The sequence below is a fragment of the Ischnura elegans genome, chromosome 12 (genome assembly GCF_921293095.1).
Source record: "Ischnura elegans chromosome 12, ioIscEleg1.1, whole genome shotgun sequence".
In the NCBI taxonomy this organism is placed as follows: Eukaryota; Metazoa; Arthropoda; class Insecta; order Odonata; family Coenagrionidae; genus Ischnura; species Ischnura elegans.
The window spans coordinates 42802104-42821343 of NC_060257.1; the positions used below are offsets into that span (position 1 = coordinate 42802104).

Genomic DNA, 19240 nt, shown 5'->3' on the forward strand with positions numbered 1-19240 from the left:
ATTGCTTCATCAAACCTTGGTAGTACTTAAAACTTGTGTCGCGATTCTTGAGCAACTAAGGGCAAAAGCAGTTCTTCGAAATAATTTTATAATTAAGGTGCTCAAATGAGGATTTTTCTTATGATATCAGGCTAACTCATCTCATTCCGGCGTATATTAATAGTGCTTTCGAAAATGTATTAATGAAAAGTAACTATTGGCGACAATCGGTCGTGAGAAAAAGCCATTTATCGTTTTCATCTGTGGCATGGCAAAAAAGTGCTTGAAATCAAGCTTGATGAAAGTTTCATGAAGCTACACTATCAACATCCACCATCACAGCCAATTAATTGCGTCGGAATTGTAAATTTGACTCGTTATCTCCGACGATGCAGACAGTTGGAGCGAAGTGATGTTCTAAAAAAAATCTTCACACCGAAACTTTTGATTGTTCCTCAACTGCGATTAAATCAGAATTCTTGGAAACGGCTTGATGTGGCAGGTCGTAAATCAGATGAAAGACTTTCAGTATAATGTGAAAACGTGGCTAGAAAACAGAATGCAGAGAATGGAATATATAATGAAATTCCTTTAAATTACTATATTTTTCTACTCGTGCCACTAAGTCTATCAGAAAAAATAGTATCGGAAAATATTATGTTTCATTTCTCCACTAATTCACTTTTGGCGTCAATAATACCATATGTAAAGATGTAAGATGCATGTTAGTAATTCATTCAATATTTTTATTGTATTAATCTAAATATACAGATGGTAATTTAAAAATGACTAAAGGACTGATTCACATGCATAACGATTGCAAAATAGTCGTGATAATCCAACCAATTGATTATCGGAAAAGGAAAAAGGTCAGAGGAAGATGAATTTCCTCATCAAGCCTTTGCAGTACTTAAAATTTGTGTCGCGACTGCCAGTCTTAAAATTCATTTTTGGAGTCAGAAGACCCACTATCTCCAGGATTGAAAGATGGGAAAAAACCATTTTAAAAATATCCATCAGATAGAAAATTTGATAAAATTAAACATCTCATATAAGTCCCAGCCCAAAAAAATTTAGGAAAACTTTCTCGTGCTCAGGAGTATAAACATTTTGTATGTCATTTTGTTGACAGTATCGCCAAAAAAACTACTCTTATAATAGCAAAGGCATCGTCTAAAGGGTTTTGAGTTTAATATCTCCCTTTGCTCTAGAATAGGTACTTAAGTTGTGTTTTTTTCTTCCCAACTGTAAATAATTTCTGATTTAAAGTCCATCACCAACATCAAAACTGATAATAAAGGCCATCATAACATGAGGACTATGTTTAAAAAAAGCTCATAGATGATTACTTTTTGAATTATTAAAAAAATAGCTACAATTGGAATCAGATAAAAAGGCTTTAGAGCGTTCATTTTTGTTAAAAAAAAAGCCATCTATTTTCATCTTATAATTTTGTAAAATATCTATATTCATTGTCTCGTGTTGATAAATAGAATCCAATCAAAACTTTTAATTTCATAAAAGACCTTTTCTGGACACGTAATACTCACTCACTAAGTGACCCAACCCAAAGTTCATTTTGGATAGGTGTGGGTAGATGATAAGTTAAATGTATTAAATATTATTTCATCTCGATCCATATATATTACTTTCAAAATTTTTAGATAAGCATAAGAGCGATTTTTTAGGGATTCAGATGTTGTTTTACCAACCACGAACCCACCTAAGAATTTTTTTCATGCTTCGCCTTTGGTTAGGTCATATGATCGAATCGTGACGCGAATATTCCTGCCCAGCTCATTGATGGAAGATTTGGTTCTATGTTCTCTTTCGTGGAATAGGATCGCATGATTGAAGGGTGTCGTTCTCACCAGAGAACAATGACTGAAGGGTGTGTCTCCCTTGATGGAAGACAGGAGAGGAAGTTCCGATTAATGCCAAGGGATGAATAAATATCAGGACTGCATCCAACCCACCAGCGCTCTTCGCGGAATTCCGCAATCATTGCGACACAAATTCTTTGCGAAGCAATACCAAAAACTCCACTTAAATAATATTCATATCCATCGGAAAAACCAAGAGTGTTTATTTTCATAGGACATGAAGTATTGATACTTTGCACTTTTCCACATAAATCATTATATTAAAGTAGTCAACATGTTTCCTTGCATTGCAATATCATCAGGACTAAGACATGAGTTACAAGCGACCAGCTCGCCGTTAGGGGTGTGACGCGCGGCTGCAACTCGCGGAAAAGTATTATATTCCTGGAAAACCGTTGAGCGGACGTAAAAATGGAGCGAATTTCGGTCCTACAGGACTTTAAAATAGATCTTTACCCCTGAAAATGAAGCTATTTCCTAAAATTGGAGAAATTGAATGTTATTGTAGTGATGCTCTTTGAGCGACCTCTAAATGTTAAACAATAGTACTGATTTTTTTTATGATATCCATTCTGAACCCCATAGCATATTTTAAGAAGTATTAATAAAAAAATTGAGAAAAAATAAAAAAATAAGTAAACCCTATAACACATGCCAGAATACTACCCCACCCTATTTACTTGACTATTTGATCTGGCACCTTTAAATTCTGTGTTTTTTCTCATGATGATGCAGTGCAGTAAAATATGTTCACTTATTTGAAATGCAGATTATGTAGAAAAGTGCAAAGTATCATTACTTCATATCCTATATAAGATTTCCACTATATATCAGCTTCTACCATTCACTTCATATTTTTTCTCATAAAAACTACAAAATAAGCTCTTCAACAGATCGCATTAAATAATAGAATTTACAAATTTTCCACTAATTGCATTTAACAAGTGAATTTTTTCAACACAAACCGATTGAAATGTTCGTATAAACACCAAATAATAAGATTGATTAAGCCTATGCATAAACGAAGTTTAATGGAGAACTAATTTAAAGCCTATCATAACACGAGATTAATTTTAAAAAGGCTCGAAAATAACTAATTATTTTATTTATTAAAAAATAAATTCTGTAGTTGGCATCAAATCAAGTAGCTGCAGAACTGCAAACTGTTGCGGGAAATCAAATAGCCGTCAATTTTTATCTCATATTTTTGTGATCAATCTTTATCCTTGGTGTAGTGTTGATGAACCATTTTCAATTATAACTCCTAACCTAATAAAGAAATCAATATTTACAAATTAATGAAAAAATTAGAACAGGTTCTTCTCTCTGTTCATACCTCGTTCATGCATTCACACTGTAATTTGTAGGATTTCATGTATTACGTATACAGATGTTTAGACAAATCTTCCTGCAAGTAAACTGATACAGAAGACATATTTATTAGGGTTCTCAAAGTATATCAACAACATTCGCTGCTAACAAAATGAAAAAAATGTTTGAATGTTTTACCATATAGTTGTAGTTAAGTTGCTGGTGAATTATTACGATAAATATGTACAAAAAGTCTTATTTATATTTTTTCATTAAATTCTATCATTCTCACATAAGACTGACTCACAATCAGTGAATCAACCAAAGGTTGGTTTGGATAGGTGAGGGTAGAGCTCCCCAAGACTTAGCCACGGTCGTGTAAATATCACATATTCAGTGTACGGGGCCCGGGTTCCTTCAAACTACGAAGATTCCTACGACGGTGTCGTATTAATCAACACTCCTTCAAAAGCTCGTGTTGGTACGCGATACTTCTAAACATTGAATCCTTCCCGCGAACGATCACTAGGAATTTTCTTCGCCGCCAGCCATTCATTTTATGCATCCACGTATTTCTTCCCCTTACAAAAAATATATAAAGAAACTGTTTCACGCACGGATGGTGGCTATCCATTCACAAACAACTCACGCAAGGTGTGTTCCCAGAAGATAGATAGAGAATTAATGTAAAAAAGAGATGCGTTCGAAGTTGGAAGAGAATCCATCATGCATGAGTAGATGAGGAATGCTCTTGGAGTGAGGATTGAAGGAGAGAAAGCTGACAATGAGTGCGGGAGTTGGTGCCGCCATCTCCGGGACACTTTTACCCGTCTACTCATCCGCAACTGAGCTGAAAATCGTGAGACTTTCTAAAATACGAGCAGGGTTTCAAAATAAACACCACCCATTCATTCATTTGGGTTTTACTCGCAAAATGTAGGTACACCAGTCAAAACAAATAGTGTATTTATCTCCGTTAATTATATTTAACTTTACCTTTAATTAAATTTTTCTTAACCATTTCTCGCCAAGAAAACTTTCTGCTTGCGATTTTGAATATATTTACGCAAGCCACTCCTGTTCAGAATGACGCGAAGCTACAGACCTTCCATGCGTGGTGAAGAGGTTAGAATCTAACGATGCTCAATTCCTACGAGTGACCTTTATAGATAGGATGAATCTTCAGGACAAGCATATTTTTGGATGAAGGAAAGTTAATATAATCTATTAAACAGTTTCGCTGGCAGCAGTGCCAGCGAAACTGTTGTCATCACCAACAAACCTACGCGGTTGCACCGGAAACATGGAGAAATTGGAACCTGAACACCACGGAAACCTACGTAGTCACATAATCTATTAAATGCCATTTCCCGTTTATTTTTATGATACATGCATGTAATTTACAGAAAGTAGGCGTCCGTGTTGGATTTTCGATTCGCATCCGTCTCTTTCCACCATTAGGCTTACAGCCAACGGCTTCAAATTAAACTATGAAGTGGCTGAAGCTATTGCAAGCTTCAACAACATATTAGTGACATTTCGACTGCGAAAGGGGCTGCGGGTTCTCTTAAAGAGCTTCTTATGCTCTAAACGGTAGGATTTAGACATACGGCTAACATGGGCGCTATTGGGTTGAACTGTAATCTTTATGGTATGTCTCTGTTACCGTCAACGTGCGTAACTAATGTCTCTAGGGACAGAGGTGTTGGTATATATTCGGGCCATGTTGAACAGAATGAATTTCTCAGCGAATATTGTTCTGATACTAAATAGTTCCATGGCTTTTCTCGTTCAAACCGAATATCACAAAAGTGCATAAATAGCTGTAGTAGTTCCTTTCTGTTGCTCCCGCCAGACCACAGAGATGCCAGATCGTAATGACTTCTTATTTCTTTCCACCCACTGTTTTAAACCTTTGACATACACTACAAACTCGACTTGTGGAGCCTGTGGTTCCACTCCGAATTCGGCATGGTAGATCTATCTTGTATGATGTTGGGCACGATATGGTGGAAGTTCTTAATATTAGTAAAATTAGACATTGCAATATTTCCACTGAGTTTTGTTATGACACTACGCGTTTCGTCGTTACAAACACTTGATAATGTTGTTTGTAACGACGAAGCGCGTAGTATCATAATAAAACTCAGTGGACATATTGTAATGTCTATGCAGTCTCATTTCACCAATAGTTCAACAAAAGGGTAACAAAAACTCTAAGAAAATTTACGGAACATGTACAATGTTGCACAATGTACAATATATGTTGTACATTTAAAATATATGTACAATGTACAACAATATTTAATTATTGCTTTTTCCTCGATTGTAAATGTATAGAATTTGTGGTACAACAGGGTGAAACGAGGTTTCGTCCATCCTTTTCTTATTCAGAAAGTCGGAATACACAACAAACTCCTAGATTATCGACATGTGTCTCTGTGGCCTTGCCTTTTGTTTGATAATGTCGTTAAAAATTATTTCTTTCTTTCCGCCGCCAATTTTATGCATTCACGTGCACCCTCAGTGCTTTAGAATTTGAGAGAATTTTAACAGCCTGAAAAATATTACGAGGGCCAATTTTTAATTCAACCTCCGATAGGACATGAACAGAAGACGAATTGATTGACTAAGAATTATTTCATTTCTAAATTTTGAGCACACTTGTGGTATCCTTTCAACAAAATCGCCTCGGCGATTGAGGAATTGCTCACGCCTGTGGACAAGCTTTACTATACCTTCTTTATAGGATGTTGCCGCCAATTACTTCCACTTCCTTTGCCCTGAAGCTCATAGCCCGTTTGAAAACGCTTCCATCCTAGCGACTTCTTCATTTCAGCGTAAAGATGGAAGTCGTGCGACACTGTGTCGCCATTGTACGGCGGTTGATCGAAAATATCCCATTGAAATTGCTTAAGGAGCAGTTGAGCTGCATCAGCGCTGAGATGACGGGCGTTGTCATGGATCAGAACACTTACAGAACTCAGCAAATATCCTCTTTTGTTTTGAATGGGAATGGACGCAATTTTTTACACTGTATAACACTCTAGCCGCAGTTCATTAAAAAACCACCCTCGTAGCAACATGATTGAAGAGAACGCACTTTTCCCTCTTGCAGAGTCGAATTTTGCCTTTTTGTGATGAAGAATTCTCGGTTGCTAACAAGGGTGTTGTGAATATCTGGAGGCGATGTTTCCGAGTTTTAAGCGTTGTTAAAGTTCCGCCATCTTGGTTTGACAATTTTTGGTCTCCCACTGATATTTTGAGGTGGCTAAGTTTTTTTCTGAAAATGAACTACATTAAGTGAAAAATGCTACCATAGTCATTAGTATTGCGCCAGTGATTGTCATAGTATTTTTCCCATCATTCGTGATACTTCTATTAATGTATAAACTCTGTGTCTGTCAGCCACTTTACTGGTGGGGATACCCTTGAAAATATGTATACCTTATTACTGTAATTGTTAATTCCCTTTGGCTATAATGAAATTCAATACCAGTATAAGTGCAGGTAAAAGACTAGTTTACTCTAGTAAAATTTTATTTTCTGCCAAGCTGATTGTAGAACGTAACCGTGGTGATTGATATGTTTCCCTAGGAAAATATGTTTCAGACATAACTTCGCGAAGCCTACCAATGAAGTGAGAAAAAAAGGTTTATATTGTGCGTTCCATAGTTTATTTTAATGTATTAAAGAGTTATGACCAAAACTTTTACCAAATAGTAAGCATTTACACTTATGGGATAGCCAATGTTTTGGTAAAAGTGGGCGTGGCTTGCCCTTCCCAAGCACCCCCATTCCGGTCACACTTCGCTCCACGCTCGAAACCAGTGGTGCCCCCTCCAGATATTTACAACCTGTTTGGTCGCTAATGATTAACCCGGTAACGCCTGAATTAACAATTTCATCCCAACTTTTTCGTAATATTCAATTGTAAAATCTGATTGATTAGATGTAAATTAAATAAAAAAAAACTTTTAGCACTAATAGTCTTGAAGATACAGCCTGGTACAATGTGGTACCGCTAGGTCCGTAAGGGGTCAAAAATCGAAATTAAATAGGCGTTAGTAATTTCACATTTTAATGCCAGAAAGGTAAAAAAAAAATTCAATTTTGAACAATAAATTATCAAAATTACTCAAAAATGTCAAATCTTGCTTAAAAAGGCAGACTTTTCAGAAAAACGTAATTATAAATATGCTTATTAGTTTCAAACTCTCAAAATCCCGAACAAATTACAATAAATCACAAAAAAAAGTTCGTTTAGTTTTGCACTACCAGCTGGTACCATATGGTACCGGTAGGCGTTAACCGGTTAAGATGCCCGTCAGTAGACATAGTTGGAAATAATTTTCATTTATATTTGAGTCATTCTCTATGCTTCATAATAATGAAAAACTTTTTTTACAAACGTTGGGTGAAGAAGAAAAGTTTATTCAACTCGAGCTGAGAATTTTCATCCGTACAAGTTCTTAATCGTTTTCTTACGGGCCTTCAGCGTCAAACAAGAAAGCAATTTTCCGCCCGTTACCTCCTTTAATTTCGACTTCGCTTCGAAGATGGACGGCCACGATGGATAGGTGAAAATCTCCGTGTTATAATCAGCAGCTTGACCCTGTACCCGAAGATTTTTTTCGTTAATTGGGTTCGCCGAACTGTTCCTTTGATTCTATCTTCGTCTCAATTCTGGCGCTATACGGACTTGCCGCTGCAGAGGAAAACCTTGAAATATGTTACACAAGCCTGAGGTTCCATTTTTCATCTCGTTAAAAGCAGGATTTTTACTCACTACTCATTTCTCTTTACTAAGAAATAGGTAGACATGAACAGGCAGCGAATGGAGAGCTGCGTCAAATCAATCTTAGGATTCGAAAAAGGCTATTCGGGCTTCCAGCCGGGTGGTCTCCCTCCATTCTGCCAAAACCCGGCTGGAAGCTCGAAGAGCCTTTTTCGAATATATTCGCCGGGAAAGCATGAAATCTTAGGATTGTTGACTAATGATGATAATACCGATAATTATTTGTCTCCGTATACATATGCCTGTCAGCCTCGGTGGCGGCGCACAGTGGGCTAGAATCGAAAAAAGCTGGCCAAAACCTAAAAAACGATTATTTTGAGCTAGGAAGTTAAGACTTCGCATGCATATTTTCAAATAAGTTTTGCGTAAATTTCCAGATTATTTCTTTCCTGTGCCTTCACGTTAACAATATATTTGAGGTCAAAGTTGAACAAATTTAGCGAAAAACGACCGCTCTCGATTTTTTCTGAAAATTACCAACTTTATCCTCGTGCATTGGTTTTACGAATAGTTTTATTGACAAAAAGGTTATACCATCTTAATTACCTCTTCTTTTTATTCCATTTGGAGGGTTTTTAAAGATTTTGTTTCATCATTAACCATAGACATAAAACAAAATGACGGAGCCTGTTTTCAGCCAATTATTTACATAAACGTAGAGAAAAAGTAGATACTGCCGCCGACATCCGCCAAGTGACTCATACCACGTCGTTTTATGAAGCTTCTATATTGTGAATCTAACGTAAAGTCTTGCACCAACTAGCAAGCCCGAATTTTAAATCGTTTTTTCGACCGTGCGGTCAACTCCGATTCTGGCCGGCGCGGCGGCTTAAAGTCCTCGCCTGCCAAACCGAAGGTTGCGGGTTCAAGTCGTGCCTGGGTAAGTTACCCTTATCCAGGGCATGGGCGTGTGTAATTGTCCTTCATTGTTGATTGTTAATTCTCCATTGTAAAGGCCGTAAATGTGCTGTTTATGGGATAAAGGAAATAAATGAATAAAATAACTGAGCAATAGTAGAATTAGTGTGTAATTTAGACCCTGGTGAGGCCTTCAGACGCCCCCAAATGAAATCCCTGAAGCGCGAGGTGGCCCAAAGAAGGGAACTGCACCCCTATCCTGACTATGTGAAATTCAGACGCCCATGCCTTAGTTCGGGGTGAGCTTTACCCTCGCCTAATGTTACCAACGTTCGGGTTGAATCACTGAGTGATTTTATTATAATATATACTACACAGTATGTACAATAATAAACTTAAATTAATAATAATAGTAATTATAATATAGTATTTCTTGGAGTTTAGGTCATTTATTATATTATTTATTTATAAATGACCTAAACTCCAAGATATACAATATTATATATTAAACAAGGTCAAGAAAAGGAAAGGGAAAAAAATAATAATAGTAATTATTATGATAAATATGAAACTCAATCTCGTCACCTTACTGTTGCTTGTAGGGTAGTTTCCTATTTTTTTTATTGCCCAAATCGAAAGATTATTACTCCTGGAGTTCGTATTTCACGCTTTTAGATTTTTAAAAGACGATATCCATTTTTCGCGATTTAATGGAATGTGAAAAATTTCAAGCGCGCGAAAACGCGGCAGCTAAGTATGAATGCTAGGAAAAGCCCGTGTGACGTCTGGCTGTTGCTGTGTGAGGCCACCTGGGTGCGAGGCTATGAACGCCGCTACGATGCAGGCTGCTTGCTGCCGAGCATGGCGGTAGCGTAGACTACCCTGCTAGCAGGTAGGGCTTGACTTAAATAAAGATTATTAACACCCTATGAAACGAAGGAAACTTTCCGACCTTAGCCAGTTTTAATAGGTGATTATTAAGACATGTTTCCCTGAGCTCTGTGCCTCATGCATGCATTGGTAATCTCAGACGATGTAAAACTCCTATCTACTCGTATAAAATCTAGGTCCCTGTGACGTCACGTGGAGTGGCATCGCATGGGCGCCAATCTGGCCTTTTTCAAAAGAGGCTAAAACTGACCATTAACATTCGTCTAAACTGGAATTTCTAAAACCAAATAATTTGTATATTATGAATACACTAATGGTGGGTAACGAATCGCAATCAATGCCTTTTGTTTTCTTTGATGAAGGAAACTATCCTATTGTAAATATATGCTGTATGTGAATTCAAATCATGTTAGTCACATGAAAATGGCCTCACTGTTGGCTGAAATCGTAAGGGAAAGTGTTGACTTAAAAGCATAAGGATTGGATTATCCACATCACATAACCTTCAGCATGTAGCGTGTTTAAAAACCCATCAATTTTCCCCGGAGAATCACTTCCTCTTTGTCCACAAAGATTGGGCACTAAGTCCTTCTGACCTATCATGAAAAGAGAGCTTCCCGACACCGCCAGTGTTATCTCTCCATCTCTGATCGTATCTCCCAACCTTTTCAGCCCGTAATATACAGAATGTGTGTATTACGCCGTATGGGCCTGTGGCGAACCGAAGTGAAACTTCGCACAGAAGTTCACTCGCCATATTGGCACCTTTGACATTTGCTTCACGGCTGCGATTACCTCATAAGAATTCTCTAATTGATGAACTCCTTCATATGAGGCACATCACTCGGAAAATGCCTCAACTGAAAGTTATGTATATACAGATGAGGTTAGACAGTGCTTCTACTTTTAAGTTTGGCAAGTATAGGTAGATGGTGGAATTCACCGAATACGAGTGCAAATAAACCCAGGAATACCAAGAAGATTTTTCTTCAAATATTTTACTTTCGTTGCTTAGATATGAATAGATATCATATCTAATGCAGGAAAATATGTTTTTTTTAATCTCCTCTATAGTACTTAATCCTATACTTATTTTAAGATACATCTGGGCACTTGAGGGGTCAAAAATGTACACCTTAATTTTTTGAATGCAAGTTTTTGCTAAATGATTCATCACAGGTCTTCTTCATCAGTAGTTTTTAATATTGAAATATGAATTTTTATGAATGAAATTATATAATGGTGATAAAGTATAATTATGTATACAATACACAGAAGAATTTTGAAATTTTATAAAAATAATCTAATTCTCATTTATCCTATTTAACGGCTTTCTTCTGTCATATTTGGCGAAGAAATTGCATAAAGAAAAAATTAAAGAGTATTTATGAACTTTTAAGGTATGACGTATCCAGAGATGCGTCAGGGCTTTAATGGGTTAATATTTTTTGTAAATAAGTGAATGGCAGTTTGATAAAATGTTTCAACTTGTACCATGCAATAAAATTCCAAAAATCGAAAAGGAGTTCTTTTTAAACATCTTAGACCTGAATTATTTTAGTTTTTGAAGAAATGTTTTTGGTTTTCTTACGAGTAAAAACGTTTTTATGACTTAACGTTTTTACCGTAGTTTTATAAGATATTATGTTTTTTCAACGTCCAATATTCTCGCTTTGGAGCCCCTGAGATAGTCACAAATACTAATTTGATAAATACGTTTTATTTTTTTTATTTTTTGCATTACATATTAACTTTTACATTATTTTTCATGCGTAATTATTTTTTTCCAATAATTTATATGCCAGTTCTGAAACAGCGTATATTCCAATTTTTAGAGTCGAAGGTTTATTTCATTAACTCCACAGCTTCTCGATATCTTTTCCTAATTTATCCGGTACAACATAGAGAGATATTGAAGCATAAAAAATAGTTTTCCATTATAATGAAGCATTAGAATGACTCAATCATGAATCACAATAATTTTCCAACTATATCTACGGGCGGGAATTTGAAAACAAATCAATTGAGGTTGTAATGTAGGTACGGGTGGATAAAGGACGTTATTTAGGCGGGGTGACGGTTCACTACATACCGAGGCGTATTGGTGGTATACGCTTACTCTCAGCGATAATGCGTCAACGGTCTGATATACTTAGACAAGTAGCTTTGAGATAGTCATCGTTTATATTTTAACATTGTTTGCTCAGCTGATAGTATAAAAACCTATATCAATGACTAAGTTCTAACAACATGCATCTCAAAATTTGGCCGGTCTGAGTTAATACTGCTAATAAATTTAATAAAAAATAAAATTCAAGCAAAAAACAACTCTTTTTTTGCGAATGTATCCTTCTTTTTCAGTTTTATGTCTTTTTGGTGTTTTTAATTTCAATTAAATTGTATACAATTAAAAAAATAAATCGTTTATTAGCTCTCCTGAAAAGTTGCTATTTTTGAGTTACGTGTTGTTAGAATTTAGCCATCGATATTCGACCTTAAGTTTAACAAGACATCAATAAAAAAACCTGTATAACCTGAAAATAATGCAAGGGCGCTGAAAAATAAAATTTGCTCAAAATATTCTTACAACACTTGGATAATTGATGTCTATTCATTAATACGGAATTAATTCCATACAAAAAAACGAGAAAAAATAGAAAAATGGATACGTGAGCTGAAATATGGTTCAAAAAAGATGATTTGAGGTCGAAATTAATATTTAACCTTGAAATTATACTAAAGTTTGCTAAAAAATCAAACACATTTAGCGGGAGCTTTGATCATTACTTCGTTAAAAAATGTTTTCGCAAAGACAGACGATAATATCATGATCACATTGATAAATGCAATTCATTGAGTAGAAATTTAAAAATTAATATTAGGGGTATCGTAATAAACCTTTCTTACGCCAATCATCAATTTCAATGGTTAAAAACTACTTAAAAATTATCTTTTCAATTCTTCCAAATGTTAAGAGTGCCCTCCGTAATCCGCCACTGAATATAAGCTCTGGGCACAAATTTCCTATAGACAATTTTAAATATATCCAAATTTCCTAGATGGAGTTCGAGCACGGGTTTCTCGAAATATATGGCTTAACCGGTTGATATTTGGCTTAACCGTTTAATATTTGGATTAACCATTTAATATATGGCTTAACCGTTTAATATTTGGCTTAACCGGTTAATAGCTGGATTAACCGTTTAGTATTTGGATTAATCGTTTAATATTTGGCTTAACCGTTTAATATTTGGATTAACCGGTTAATATTTTGCTTAACCGTTTAATATTTGGCCTAACCGGTTAATAGCTGGCTTAACCGTTCAGTATTTGGATTAATCGTTTAATATTTGGCTTAACCGGTCAAGCCAAATATATTTTCATAGCGAACTTCGTATTGTATATGTTGGATATGAAATATTTCTAAAAGGTGCTGATTAGATTCATTCCAATGCGATATTTTCCCGTGAGGAGGGTATCCCTTGAGAGTTTTTTCTGTATTTTCGCACTTCATCGTTTCGAAGGATGCTGAAACAGAATTCCGCTAAGCCGCAAGATAAATATCAGTGAAAGCTCTACGCTGGCATTCCGATTTTTCAAGACTGATGCCTCCCGCTACAACTTTCAGTTCGGCGGCTCCGAACCTCGTTTCCTTTGTGGCGATTCACCCGTTGGAATCACTGGTCACGGCCGCGCCTGTGATTCCCCTTGAAAACAACACATTCCGACCAGTAGCAAAAAAAAGAAGAAAGCATTTGGCAGGGGGAAAAAATTTATTTTCACCTTTCACTCGACTAAGTTGAGAACTGTGAGTTTTCGTTGAGAATAAACTATTCCCAACGAAAGAGTTTTTTCCTTCTCTCCACCTCTATGTTTACTTTTGATTCAGTGTCTTGGATTTTTTAAGAATTTTGAGTGGAAATTTTTGCGATCATTTCGGCATATTTATACATGTAAGACATAAGAGGTCGTAAAAATGTTTTTCACAACAATAAAATAAAAATAATTCAGTTGTAAATTAAAGAGAAATAAGAGACTGCATTTTGGCATTAAATGTCAATTCAACGTCAAAATTCTTGTCTCTTCTTTTAAATTTAATATTCCGATAACATTTGAACTTGAGAATTGGCGTAACAAAGGCTCGTTAAGACACCTCTAATATCAATCTTTAAATTTCTACTTCATGATACCAGCATTGCATTTATCAATGTAACCAAAAAAAGAGTATGATTGTGACATTTTATGCCAATTCAATCTCAAAATTCAAGTCTCTTCTTTTTTATGAATTTACAACTGAATTCTTTTTCTAATTATTATTATTTATATTATTTTAAAAACATCGTCATGACCTTTTATGTCTTCTCTGCATCAAAATTATATACTCATGTTCTTTAATAGCCTTGACGAAGATGTATAAATACACCAAAAAGTTGGGAAAAATTGCATTTATAATTCTTATAACGACACATACACGAAAGACTATGTTGGAGATAGACTGAACGACTACTATCCAGTACCCAGTATTAAATACGTAACTGATCCTGGTATATTTAAGTACCAAGTATAGTGCCAGCATAGCTCTTATCAATGTGACAATGATATTGTCGTCAGTTTTGGCGAAAAGATTCTTCAGCGTAGTATTGATTAAATCTCTCGTAAAAATGCGCATTCCTTTTTTGCTAATATTTTTTTAATTTCAAGGTCAAACATTAACATAGGGGTCGGCCGCTAATCATCTTCTTTTAACAATTTTTCAGTTCACGTCAACCATTTTTCTATGAGCACTTTTGTCTGCTTGGAATCCATTCCGTACAAATGCATATTATTTTGAGGAACTATTACTTTTCAGCACCATTGCATAATTTTTCAGTTTTTACAACACTTCAGGAAAGAATAAAATTTAAACTAGCTGGTCCCACAATAGTTCATTAACTTTCGACCGGTTTCGATGCATTAAATCATCTTCTTGCTCAGTTTTACAAGGTTGTGTGTTTTTGCTCCGTATACATCCGAATAATAAAAATTATTTTTTTTATCCACCTTCGCTATTAAAGTCCTTGAACATGCAACCTACCGGAACAATTAGTTCGAGGCCAGCCTCAAATGATATTGTCGATCATTCACCTTCAGAAGTAGCGTTGTAAATTAATGAAACAAACGCTTGTCAGGGCAGATAAATTTTAATATAAATTTTATAATAATATTTCAAAATGGTTTTAACTGAAAATTTATCGTTGAAATTTCATTAGGGTACCCTAAATGTTACCTATATCCTTTGCAACGACCGAGTTATCTAAACTGGAGCTGATATATTTTTGCCTCGTTTTCCAGCGTTTTAGAAATTATGAATTGCAATAACTATGTAAGTGTAACTCCGTTATAATGATAAAGATTATAAATATTAATTAATCTTGGAACTCTTTCGTGCGAAAAAATTCTTTCAACTTTTTTATCAATCTAGGTAATAATTTAATGGTGTCAGTAATACGATAGACTCTCGGTAATATTGTAAGTAATTCGTGTTTTCATCAGGATTTTAATGCCCAAATCTAACTGAGTGCATCGGTATTCGGAGGGCAAGAAACTTAATTTGAGTATAGGTATAGGAATGAAAAACTATACTTGAACAAAGTTCTGAATTGAAGTACAAATATTTTTGTGACAGTTAAAAGAAAATCTTAGTGAAGAGTCTGATCAGGAGTGTAGTACCTCACAGTGCAGAATTATGGACACTTGGGAATGAGGACGAGAGAAGACTGGAGGTGTTCGAGATAGAAATCCAAGTTGGGTAGGTAGACAATGTAATCTGCAAAATTCTACATTTAAACCTACCTTTACCAGTATAATAGTAAAATAAATGTGCAATCACATTCCGTTCATCAATTATTTTCATGTCCCAGCGTAATTGACGTCCATTTTATCAGCTTACCGGCATAACACGTGCTGTGATAGAAATTGCTCTCGAACTTCAAGGCTCTTGTCATGTGCACTTAATACTTTTTCTCGCTGTTTATATCGTCGAGACGGGAGTGAGTGCCGAGAGGCACTCATGCCAGAAGGAAAGTCGGTTGTGGGTGGGATTTTCATTGGAAAGGATCTGGTATGTATTGGACGTGGCTCACGTTGCGCAAACACGTGAAAATACCGACAGCAAGAGACACTTCGGAAAGTCAAACATTCGCAGTTTCTTCACTAACCCCAATCGGTATGCTAGCCTCCAGCTCCCAGCGTCTCCATTTTCAAATTTATCTCGCATTTTGTCAGCACAAATTATGTTAATTTCACATACACCACGGACGAAGTTCGCTACGAAAATATATTTGGCTTAACCGGTTAAGCAAAATATTAAACGGTTAATCCAAATACTAAGAGGGTTAAGCCAGCTATTCGCCGGTTAAGCCAAATATTAAACGGTTAAGCCAAATATTAAACGGTTAAGCCAAATATTAAACGGTAAGGACAAATATTAGACGGTTAAGCCAAATATTAAACGGTTAAGCCAAATACTAAACGGTTAAGCCATATATTTCGGGAGATCCGTGCTCGGATCCCGTCTAAGCCAAATGTTTTTTCGTGGCGTATTACGTCCTTGATACATGTAACGTTGAACCCGTGCGCGAGACTGAGTACTAAGTCACTTGTTTCATGCAGTGCTATGTTTAATTATCACAATGTTGTTTTCCCAAAAGTAAAAATAAAATAAAATTCAAACTAAATTATATGAATGTAATTCTTCACCATAAATTTGCACGTGCCCTGTAGTCATTCAATGTCGGTCTATTTCGCTCTTGAATTATAAAATATCCATAGGTAATATTTGGTGAGAAAAGTATTTGAACTTTTGAAGATTGACTTCAGTAATCAATCCGTGTCGAATATTTCATAGGCATGTTTTCATTTAAAAATTTATAATGGACTTTAATGAAATATAAACATCAAAATTGTCGTATGAGTTAAATTGTGGTTTCGTTCAAATGAAGATATGTTGAGTGAATTAAAACAGGCTCCATTATGACACAAATGTGGAAATAATACGCTCACGATTTACTTAGTTTTAGTTATTAATTTAAAGTTGCTTTTTGACCTGCTGGCATAAATGAGTTTCAAAAATATAAGCAAACTTTAAGCTTCAAAGTTACACTATATAGCGTAGAACGGTGGAGTATAGTGCTATATATTTGAGCACAATCCTCCCGGCTGTAAAGCGAGTTCATCTCTATTGAAAAAAATACTCGTTAAAAGATACCACCCATGATATCTAATTGATTAGCTACATAATAACTATTAATTAATGTTAAATTCAGATGAGAAAATAATAACTCCCTTGAGACCTCCGTATTTGTACAAATTATTAGGTAGTCTTTGTCATACACCATACTCTCCCGGTATTGATGACAATTATATGCATTTTCATCAGTAATACTAATTAAACCTTGTTATGCAAGTAATTAATTCTATAAATGCACAAAATTGACGCACTCCGAATGAACTAGGAATTAATATTACTCCCCATACGCCTTTCCCTAGTTAATTTATCTCGTGTTCAAATGCTGTGATTTGTATCCATTTTGTCAGTCAACCTGCAAAATATTTTTCTTAATTTTATTCTGAATTCTAATAATATATGTACATTCCTTCTATTATCAATTCTATTTTGACCACTACACACACGATGTATTCATGGCTTATAATATTCAGAGCGTTGTTAAATATGAAATTAGCGGACATGATGTGTGGCTACGAATTTTTATTCTCATTCGGTAAACCGAGATTATTCCTCCTTGGGATATTACCCATTCAACACCTCATTGAGTTACTTCACTTCGGATTTCACATATTTATTCCAGGAAACCGGCCTTTCCGATCTTTGCAGCTACATTTCTGCGGCGGTACTCTGTACCAAGCAATTGATATTCATGAACGCCAAAGCATATCCGGTTACGATGGAGGGGCTCTTAATAAGGCGATCACACTGAAAGCTATCCATATTTTTCGGTCGGTCCCTAAGTGGAGAATGATTAAGCGTCAAGACAAATGACAATCAGCCATGTGCAGTGAATGGTGTTGTTAATAGGCTGAACATAAAAAGTTTGTGAGCGATATGCTTCTTAGGTAATAATTTATAAAAAAAAGATTTTTTATTCATTCTAGAATAATTACTTGAAGAGGTAGAAATATATTGCTTTATATAGCTATCGATATAGCTGCAAATTGTGAAATTTCGACAAAAAATTTCAGTAATAGAAAATACTCGTGTGTGTGGAATTTGGCTCAATTTCAGTCATTCAGACATGATAACTCTATTTTATGTATTCAATTGAGCATGAAAAGCATTGCACATAATTATTTTCTGCGACAAACACACATGAATATGCCTTGAATTGTTGGAGCTAGCCGTAGAAGTCATTAAAAAGATTATGAAATAGTGCTTGGTACAAATTCGAATACGTACTAATGAATATACTTGCATGAAATGTGGTTTTATTTAATCCAGTGTGTTAATAATAGCAAAAAATATGCTAGAAATGGTTTACGATGATAAAACTCTGACTGAAAACATTGATTTTACCATCCAAATTTAATCGAAATACGACACTGTATCAAATTATTTGAGCATTGTTATTATAGTTCAATTTCATTTGGCTAGGGAGGCTAATATATATATGCCACAATATCATTATGCTAAGCATTATTTTAATCACTAAGCACAAGATTTATATCATTTAGTAATTATATTTTCATCCAAGGAGGTAAGCGTGGTGGAGTGGATTTTTTCCCACTTTGAAATAAATATGTACTTGTATTTTCCACGTTCATAAAATTTATTACGACCGATTCTTTAAAGTTACTCTGATGTAGTAACAATGAAATCAAGGTCGTAGTAAGTTTTATAATCGTGAAAAATTGCAAGTATTCATTTCAGAATTAGTAATTTCATTTTAAAACGATGTTTTCGAGGTAAAATACAACCCAAATGCTCAACATAGATGTGTATTTGTTGGGCAAAAAGCGGTGCCGTACGGAACTCGTAACATATGTGAAGTAGCGGTAGTTATTTTAAGGAGAAAAAAGAAACGTTCACTCACCTAAGGCGCACAGCACGAGGGCGGAGACGAGAATTCCTTTAGCCGACATATCGTTGGCGACGGAGAGATGTGGACTGCTACAGAGACGACCTTGCAGCTTACCTTATTGCGGTTCCGGGGGAGAGCAGAGGGGAGGTAGGAGGCGCTGGAGGGGAAGGCGTTACGTGGCGGGGGAGGGGAAGGATACGATGTAGAAATGGGATGGGGAGAATTAGAGGGGTATTCTGGAACTCCTGGTTGTCGCTACGAATCGATGACACTCCATGGCAATGGGTTTGTTTTTTTAATTTCATCTTTGTGCGAGAAATCTAAAGAGAAAAAACTTATTCGTCTTGACAGGGATACGAACCCGGATCCCCGAATTCCGGTCGAGTGCTTTGGACAGTTTAGTTACCGAGGCGTCATTCTATTATTCCGAGTAAATTTTTCTCTGA

At 35.6% G+C, this 19240-nt stretch overlaps 1 protein-coding gene across 1 annotated transcript in view; it reads right to left on the reverse strand.

The window, feature by feature from the left end:
• LOC124169311 (protein obstructor-E) overlaps nucleotides 1-18890 on the reverse strand; it is a 33930-nt gene extending 15040 nt beyond the window's left edge. Inside the window, exon 1 of the mRNA XM_046547892.1 lies at nucleotides 18807-18890. Coding sequence (XP_046403848.1) covers nucleotides 18807-18855 — 49 coding nt within the window. The 5' untranslated portion in view covers nucleotides 18856-18890. The remainder of the gene's footprint in view (nucleotides 1-18806) is intronic.
• Nucleotides 18891-19240: the final 350 nt, after the last annotated feature.